Here is an 8,569-nt window from a genome sequence, read left to right as displayed (position 1 = left end):
TGGGCGGCTTTCGCCCCACCCAGCTGCACTAATTTGTATTGTATTCGCTGTTAATGAATTTCATATATTGTATTTATGCGAATGCACTTAATGCGAAAATTATTTGCATTGACATTGCTGTGGATTGCAGTGGATTTTCAAACGGCTGACGATTTGGAGAGACGCGCTTAAAATAAGCTGGCGATAAAGTGATATTAGATGTTATGATACTAAAGCAATTTTTAATTTCAAGCCAGATAATTAAAGTTTTTTTTATTATGCTTATTTATATTAACGATTTATTTAAATTCCCTTTGTGTTCTGGTTAGGCATTTATTGTAATTGAAGTTTCCATATCAATGGGTTTTGCTCCACTCCTCACGCTCTTCGCGCTCCTTTTGCACTTCGTTAAGATACGGCTCCAGGTACTTGATGTCCTCCTCGTACTTGGTCCACTGCTCCTTGGGCAGGATCGTCTTGGTCATGGAAAGGTGCAGTGCTCGAAGAATGCGGTAGTTGCGCTCATCGTACAGTTTGCGGGGCAGACGACGCACTGCCTCCGTCACATCCTCATTCTCGTACAGACAGTCATCGCGATACAGGCCGTATTGGTTGAATCCAGACATGTTGTAGGCCCACTTTCCTAGCTTGGAGAAAACCGCTGGGCCCACTCTAGCCACATATTTCGACATGATTTACGATGAAGAAAAATTTGGATACGACTACTATTAAGTCCACAAGCTGACAGATGACTCAGGGCTACACTGGTGAACTAACAAGTATGAGTTGTTAAGGGACTATGTATGGTCAAATAAGAAAGCAATACAACAGGCCTTCCGAAACAAAAATCCCGAATCTCAACCATCGTTATTTGGAAAATGCAATGAAGCAAACAACTTGCAGAAACAAATGCCCCAAGAAAAAATGTGGTTTAAATATTGTATAAATGAACTTCTTTAATTTACGAAACTTGCAAAGTTAATTTGGACTGTCATATAATTGGGTGCGGATGTGGACTTCCATAACGCGGAATTGTCACGAAATATTTTTGCAGACGTCAAGTAAATCTTTCCAGTTGTTTTACAGATCAGCACGGTCCGCAAGGACCGAAGCCACAAGGGCCAGGTCCGCAGGGTCCACACGGTCCGCATGGACCACAGCCTGGTCCGAAGGGTCCGCAGGGTCCACAGGGTCCGCAAGGACCGCATCCTGGTCCCCAAGGTCCGCAGGGTCCGCAGGGTCCGCAAGGTCCGCATCCGGGTCCACAGGGTCCACATGGTCCGCACCTGCCCTCAGCCACTGGGTATTGGTTTGTGGAGAAGCAGGGCAGCGGACAGCAGGGTCCTCCAGGAGCACATGGTCCAATGGGGCAGGGTGGGCAGGCTGCACTGGGTTTGTAGTTGATGGGTCCATTTGGATAGCAACAGTACTCCCTTGGAGGCGGAATGTCGATGGTCTGCGGCTTCGGCTGGCACAGGATCGACTGACACACCTCACGTGGTTCGCAGACGCGCTTGGGATAGCACACCACATAGGGGTCGGGGATCATCGAGGGGTAGTAGATTACTCTGGGTTCTCGCACCATCTGCGACACCCAAATCAGCTTGGGCACCTTGATCACCCGCGTGGCATCAACGACCTTTGGAATGGTGATCTGCCTGCATCGGTTAACCACCATTGGCTCCGGCACAATTTTCTCCGTGAACACCACGCGTTTTTTGCAGATCATGCGTGGTGGCTGCTGCACGGTGATGCATTTGGGGAAGGGTGGTGGGATACGTGGAGCACATTGTGGCAGGGCCTCCAGTTGGGCGGCATTGTAGCACTTGGGTGAGCACTCGAAGGGACCGCAGCAGGGGTCACATGGACTACAAGGACCGCACGGAGAGCACATGTTAAGCTTCGACTAGAATAAACCGAAAGATTAAAAAGTTAATTTTTGTTTTTTGTTTCTTATAAAATTTGATCAGAGAGAATTTAGAAGTGTATCGAAGCGAAACCGGATTCAAAATGCGAGCTAAACCTGAGTAACGAGCATAGGTAGATTGACAAGCAAAGGCAAGGCCTACTATTTAACAAAAATTTGGTAGAAATTTGTATCTGATAGAAGCCATTGCATAACCTGTCAAAAGTAATTGAAAAAAACTTTTATTTGCTTAAATCTGATTTTTATTTACAGCCAATGAGTCGTCCATGCGTTGACAAAGTATAGAGAACTATAGACTTTTGGTAGAGATTGTAGCAGAACGGCGAGAACACTATGGCAATCTGTATTGGTGATAGACAAATTGGTCCACTGGTACCGGTTTCCGACAACAATCCAGGCAGCACAACGATGATGTTAACAGGGGCCGCTGGGTCCACAAGGCACTTGAGGACCGCAAGGACCAACTGGGCCGCAGTGGGTATTCCAGGGAGTTGGGGCGCACGGGTAGCAGGGGCCGCACTCGGGTGACTCGTACGGACACGGGGGCGAACAGGGTCCGCAGGGTCCGCAAGGACCGCAAGGACTATTGCCGAGCGGTCCACATGGCCCGCATGGAGCACAGGGTCCACACGGAGCAGGGACAAACGGACCCGACGGCATTGTGAGGCCGCAGGGCCCGCAATTGGGCACGGCGCATGGTCCACCCGGACCGCATCTCGGCCCACAGGGTCCGCACGGGCCGGGTCCGCAGGGACCACATCGCGGACCGCAGGGCCCGCATCCTGGACCGCAAGGCCCACAGGGTCCGCACCTGCCCTCGGCAACAGGATACTGGTTTGTGGAGAAGCAGGGAAGCGGACAGCAGGGTCCTCCAGGAGCACATGGTCCAATGGGGCAGGGTGGGCAGGCTGCACTGGGCTTGTAGTTGATGGGTCCATTTGGATAGCAGCAGTACTCCCTTGGTGGCGGAATGTCGATGGTCTGCGGCTTCGGCTGGCACAGGATCGACTGACACACCTCACGTGGTTCGCAGACGCGCTTGGGATAGCACACCACATAGGGGTCGGGGATCATCGAGGGGTAGTAGATTACTCTGGGTTCTCGCACCATCTGCGACACCCAAATCAGCTTGGGCACCTTGATCACCCGCGTGGCATCAACGACCTTTGGAATGGTGATCTGCCTGCATCGGTTAACCACCATTGGCTCCGGCACAATCTTCTCCGTGAACACCACGCGTTTTTTGCAGATCATGCGTGGTGGCTGCTGCACGGTGATGCATTTGGGGAAGGGTGGTGGGATACGTGGAGCACATTGTGGCAGGGCCTCCAGTTGGGCGGCATTGTAGCACTTGGGTGAGCACTCGAAAGGACCGCAGCAGGGATCACAGGGACTGCAAGGGCCGCACGGAGAGCACATGTTTTCGACTTAAGTTTTCCAAAATAAAATTTCTAGAAAAATAGTATACTTATTTTTTGTTAAAAATTTTTACTGTTCAATTTGGAAGTTATTCGGAGCGAAAATAGAAACTGAATGAGGTATAACAGTAGGACGACAGCATTGCACAATAGTCCAGGCCCACTTCGATCGAGATTTGAAAAACCGAGCTCTATGATCACACCATAGTGTAGGGTTTTTGTTGTGCAGGTACAGTGAAAATCGATTTGAGCTTTGAATGGAAATACAATACTTACAATACTTAAATCTGTCGGATTCGATTGCTTAACCGCTTGCAATGAAAAATCGCAGAGCGCTGCTTGAATGGAATGCATTTTGCAAACCGGATTCCATCTCCACATGACGTATGCGCGACGTATCTGCATATATTTCAACAATATGGCATCTGCCGTTGAGTGGGTTTAAGCCTTTAATATGCTAGCGCCTTTATGTAGGCAGGCCGCTTTTTTCGGCCCGGCCGAAAGCCAACTTGGAAAAAACCTACAACGAATTACAGAAAAACGTCGGAAAACACTCTGGCAGCGCCCGGCCTATTGAATATACATATATGGGTTTGTTTTTGCCCAGTGCCTGGACATGTCAGCGCCGAAAAAAGCGTTTTGGTCGGCATGGTAGTTGGTAGTTGGATGGCATATCCTGAAAGCTTTAGTGGGTGGGAGTGGGTGGTCGGGCGGGTGGGCGGTGCAATCGGCGCTTTGTGCATGCCACAGCCATGAAGACACTGAACAATTGCGCATTCACAAAAAACTACAACAAAGAGCGTGGTCACAGCGGACCATTGATGTTGACAAAGGCTTTTGCATGCGATTCAGGTGAATTCTAAAATATTTGCTCCATTTTAAATGCGAAAAGCGAGGGGCAAACGCTACAATATGCGCTCGGAATAAGAAACGTTCTGGCATTCAAACAATAAATAGAATAATATTTTTAATATTTTCTTAATTACACATAACTTGCACATTACTTAATTCTAGAAAACTTAATTTCCTCGAATTGATAGCATCATTAGTGATAGCTAAGAAGTCGACCAATATTTTAAATGGCGTTTGCTTCTCAGCATTAGTTGCTGTCTAATAATTCCGGTTATTAAAATTAGGAAATTTAATCAAGTTGCTTGTAGGAAGTTGAGATACAATAAATGTCTAAATTAAACCAATTTAAAGAGCAACATTGGTTCAATCGATTTGGACTCGTGCGTTTCCCAGAAATCCGTCCACTTCTTTGGCCTGCAATAACAAGCCGTTGGCTTATGGTCGTAATTATGCAAAAAAAACATCAACTTCTTGGACTCGAGTGGCCCTGGAGCGCTTATCGAGCGACAGGTTGATGGTGCCCGACCAAGATTCTAGCCACAGACAAAGCGCCTGCTAATCCCACAATTTCCAGAGCCCAAAGAGCCGGCCTAATCACAGACCCGCCACTTGGCATCGCAGTGCCACCGAAATTGTCAGCTAATAATGCAAACAATAACAGGCAACAGTCCGAAGAAATGGCGCACATTTCGCATAATTATGGACGGGGCCTTCCCCGAATCCCGGTCGAGATGGCCCGGCTAAGGCGGCGCAATTAGCGGACTTAGTTCGGGACTAGGCCCAAAAAAAATATTGGGCTGGGAAATGGGAAAATAAGCACAGATTAACCATAAATTGGCGCCCACAATGCCTGCTGGAGCCGAGATAGAGCAGCAGGTTTCATTTGTCGAAGATTTCAGGCCTGGCTGCACTGAGAAGAAATGTTTCTAGCTCAATAAAATGTTTTATTTTTAAATTTTATGTATTCCATTTACTTTCATAAATAACTTTAATAACGCCTAATAAACTGCTGCACCTCCTGAAACACAGCCACATTTAGTTCTTATTGTTTGCTCGCATTCTTTGCGGTCCTTTGACGTTGATAAGTATTCTGATTTATTGGCAAACAAACTGTGTGTGTGCGGGTATTGCGGCGGCATTTATTTAAATTTATATATTTATTTATGGGCTGCGCACAGCGTATATATATTCACAGACATATAGGCAGATGGATCGTTGTTCTATCGGAATCGGGACTTAACCTACTGAAGCGCAGACGTGAATAATATAATTGTATTTTAAATTATTAGCGGTTCGAAATCTTAACTCGATTTATATACATAAATAATTAAATTAAATGAGACATTTAATGACATGACACTTTTAATACGGTCTGCGAATCTATTCAAATATTTGCCATAATTTTAAATGGGTTAATCATATTTTTCGGCTCCCGCTTTTTTACGCATTTGCTTCGATGCATTTCCGTTTGATTTCAATAATTTCAACTTCCGGCACAAACCGGAAATGACAAATAAAACGCAATGCTTTTCAAATACACTGAGAAATAAGATGTAGCATTTTTTGAACTTACATAATTGGTAATATTTGAAATAATGACACTTTGATATAATGACTCACTTTACACCCTCCAAATTGATTACAAATGTACGGCTTTTATAAGTGTTATAATAGTACTATGAAATGAGAAGCTACTCTTTGGGACAAATAAAAAACATTAACAGTATATTAAAATGCATAGCTGCAGGTTATATATTTTTTCCACGATTATTTTTACTTTGATGTTTGCTTAACTTTCATCATCCCAGTGGGAAACTGCATGAAAAATCGCATAAATTACGTAATTTTCGAGAAGGCTTGTCTCTGCCCAAATCCGTGCATATAAGTTGTGGACTTTTTTTTGGCCAGGCAGTAAATTTGCCGGCACATGCATATGGGGAATGACCATGAATTACATAAAAAGCCGCAAATACCGAAGTCAAAATGCGTGGCCTCAACGATTCTGTGTATTGTAAAGCATGCCGATGTGCCTGGGAAGGGGGGAAAGGCATTTGCAGCGCCGTTCCCTTGCAACATGCAAACGATTCAGTCAGTGGCAAACAAGAAAATAAAAATAAAATTCAAATATATATGGCAATCCTTTAGGCACGCGGAACATAATGAAACGAAAATGCTACTGTGGCAACAGCAGCAGCTGCAAGGACATGCAGGACCAAGGACCGAGCTCCCAAATTCATGGACCGGCCGAAGCCGTCCGCTTGCCATTTGCCGAATAAGTAAAAATAAATAAAATTGTGAAAATATTTCTTTGCCCAACATTTTTACAGCCGCCTTGCCCTTCCCGTCGACGCCATTCCTTCGATGACCCCGCTTGCCAACCAGTTCGCAGCCATTTTTACACAAAAAATGTTTTTATTTATTCCATTGGGGCGGCCTCATCCTTTTGCATTGGTGGGCTGCATATCGACTGAAAAGTTTCGATATCGTCCAAAAAATAGCTCTTTTATAAAAAATATTTCTTATACTTAGAGATTACTGCTAAAAAAAGGTTGTAAATTTTCTATTCTAAAAACTATGTTTTTCGAATATGTATATTTGCAGAAACCCTTTATCACGAAGCAGAAGGACATACCCTGGAAATCCTTGCAAGTGGGTCTGCTCTGTGGCCGCCGGTTGATTTATATTGATGAATGTCCGTTTGTTCGTTAGTTCCGTCTTCGCAGACTGCCAAAGAGATTTACTTGCAGAAGGCGGGAGGGCGTGGCAGGTATTTTACTTTTTGCCTTTTGTGCTTGCTGCACTCGCACATATACACATATATTCGCATGTGCACACACACACTGGGTGCACTTGCTTATGCTCAGTGCCAGAAATTATTGCATACTTTACGGAAATTAACCGCATTTCCATTTCTTGCACGCACACAGGATGGCTGCCCCTTTCCGCTTCCCCCCGTAAACTCCTCTTCGGCTTATACTTGTATACATGTTTACAATTTTAATGACTTTATTTTTGTGCCGGCATAAAATATTTCCACACACTTACAAAAGGGGGTATACAGGGTATTGGTTGGAACTTGGTTATATAAGGTGTGAATGCTATACTATACTATAGATACTATAAACTTAATTCTTATATATTTATTCTAAGAATATATTACCATATGTCTATCGTTATCGTTAAATATTGTCTACTTGCCAAAATAATATTCAAAAAACATTTGTTCGTATCTAAATTTACCTAATTTAAGCTTAAGTTTTTGCTAATATGTAAAAGTCATACAACAAAATATATTAATCAATTTTAAGAGTGTTTAAGCCTCGGCTTTGTCTTTTTTAGAAGCCTTGTTACATTTGCCTTGATGCTGATTGGTTCAGGTCCTTTCTGAGTGAGCCGCTGAACGAGTGGAGGGAATTCTCTGAGGGAGCCGTAGTACAATCATATTTCTTTGTGACATTTTCCTTGTGCATTATTAATCAACCGGGAGTATTTTAATTTATGTTGACATGCACTTATTTATAAAACGCAACAGTAATGTGAAAAAAAACATTTTAACCGGAAACCACATGCGAAACCAGACAGTCGCTGATTTCTCAGCTATTTTTGGGGGCGGCTATACTGACGTCAGCAGATGTATTGGGTGTGCATGTTGAATTTTCCACGCCCACTGACCTTTAAGCTGTTTATGGCGCCTTTTCAGCAGTCCCTATACAAGGAAATTATTTTCTTCTATGCAGTTTTATAAAATGATTGGGAAACTTATTACGTGAAAAGGGTAAGCAGCATTGCATTAAGGGGGCCAAAGAATTGGCGTTGGTTGAGTTGTGCCAAATGATATTTCATTTGCAGCTAAAAATAAACTTCCATGCAAATGCTGAAGCTTTTAGATGAAAAGAAATCAGCGTCCGACGGAAGGGGTGGAAATTCTTTGGATTAAATTAAGATAGGCTTGTATCAAGGAAACGGATTCAGCAGCGGACTTACCTAATTGAATTCCACCCAATCTGAGCTGCTCGTTCGCAATAAATTTTATTAAAATCGTTGCAAGGGGCAACAGGCTTGCCCGGCTACGGAAATCGAGAAATATTTATAAAGCTTTGATTGCATTCAATCAATGAAAGGCGGTACGTACCCTTTGAGCAGTGACCTGCTGCTGAAAGTTCAAGGGGCAATTGGCACGCCGGATGCGTAATCTATTTCAAACAGCGACCATGCAAATCGAAGAAGCTATTGCTGTAGCTACAGCCATCGCCTCTCAGCTGTCGACTGTCAAATGCATGCGAGTACAATACAACACAATTTGCTGGTGTTGCCGCTGCCAGTTCTCCTGGTCGTCCTTTTGTCCTGTCAGGCCGTCTGTCGAACGGCGGGATGCATAGAGAAATTGCATATA

General features: G+C 44.3%; 3 protein-coding genes across 3 annotated transcripts; all 3 read right to left on the bottom strand.

Moving 5' to 3' along the window:
* Positions 1–265: 265 nt before the first annotated feature.
* LOC6618753 (cytochrome b-c1 complex subunit 7) lies at positions 266–753 on the bottom strand. The gene has a single exon (XM_002042975.2). It carries the CDS (start codon positions 669–671, stop codon positions 336–338), a length of 336 nt encoding a protein of 111 aa, XP_002043011.1. The 5' UTR covers positions 672–753; the 3' UTR covers positions 266–335.
* Positions 754–909: 156 nt separating this feature from the next.
* LOC6618752 (DBF4-type zinc finger-containing protein 2 homolog) lies at positions 910–2,001 on the bottom strand. The gene has a single exon (XM_002042974.2). It carries the CDS (start codon positions 1,871–1,873, stop codon positions 1,067–1,069), a length of 807 nt encoding a protein of 268 aa, XP_002043010.1. The 5' UTR covers positions 1,874–2,001; the 3' UTR covers positions 910–1,066.
* A 130-nt stretch (positions 2,002–2,131) lies between these two features.
* Positions 2,132–3,478, bottom strand: LOC6618751 (DBF4-type zinc finger-containing protein 2 homolog). The gene has a single exon (XM_002042973.2). The coding sequence runs from the start codon at positions 3,323–3,325 to the stop codon at positions 2,321–2,323; it is 1,005 nt and encodes a 334-aa protein (XP_002043009.1). The 5' UTR covers positions 3,326–3,478; the 3' UTR covers positions 2,132–2,320.
* Between the last annotated feature and the right edge of the window lie 5,091 nt (positions 3,479–8,569).

The sequence above is a fragment of the Drosophila sechellia genome, chromosome 3R (assembly GCF_004382195.2).
Source record: "Drosophila sechellia strain sech25 chromosome 3R, ASM438219v1, whole genome shotgun sequence".
NCBI classification, from domain to species: Eukaryota; Metazoa; Arthropoda; class Insecta; order Diptera; family Drosophilidae; genus Drosophila; species Drosophila sechellia.
This window is presented reverse-complemented; position numbering and strand designations above follow the sequence as displayed.

What these genes read in the sequence shown, in the direction of transcription:
- LOC6618752 (XM_002042974.2), bottom strand. Translation starts at nt 1,873, where the DNA reads ATGTGCTCTCCGTGCGGTCCTTGTAGTCCATGTGACCCCTGCTGCGGT.
- LOC6618751 (XM_002042973.2), bottom strand. Translation starts at nt 3,325, where the DNA reads ATGTGCTCTCCGTGCGGCCCTTGCAGTCCCTGTGATCCCTGCTGCGGT.
- LOC6618753 (XM_002042975.2), bottom strand. Translation starts at nt 671, where the DNA reads ATGTCGAAATATGTGGCTAGAGTGGGCCCAGCGGTTTTCTCCAAGCTA.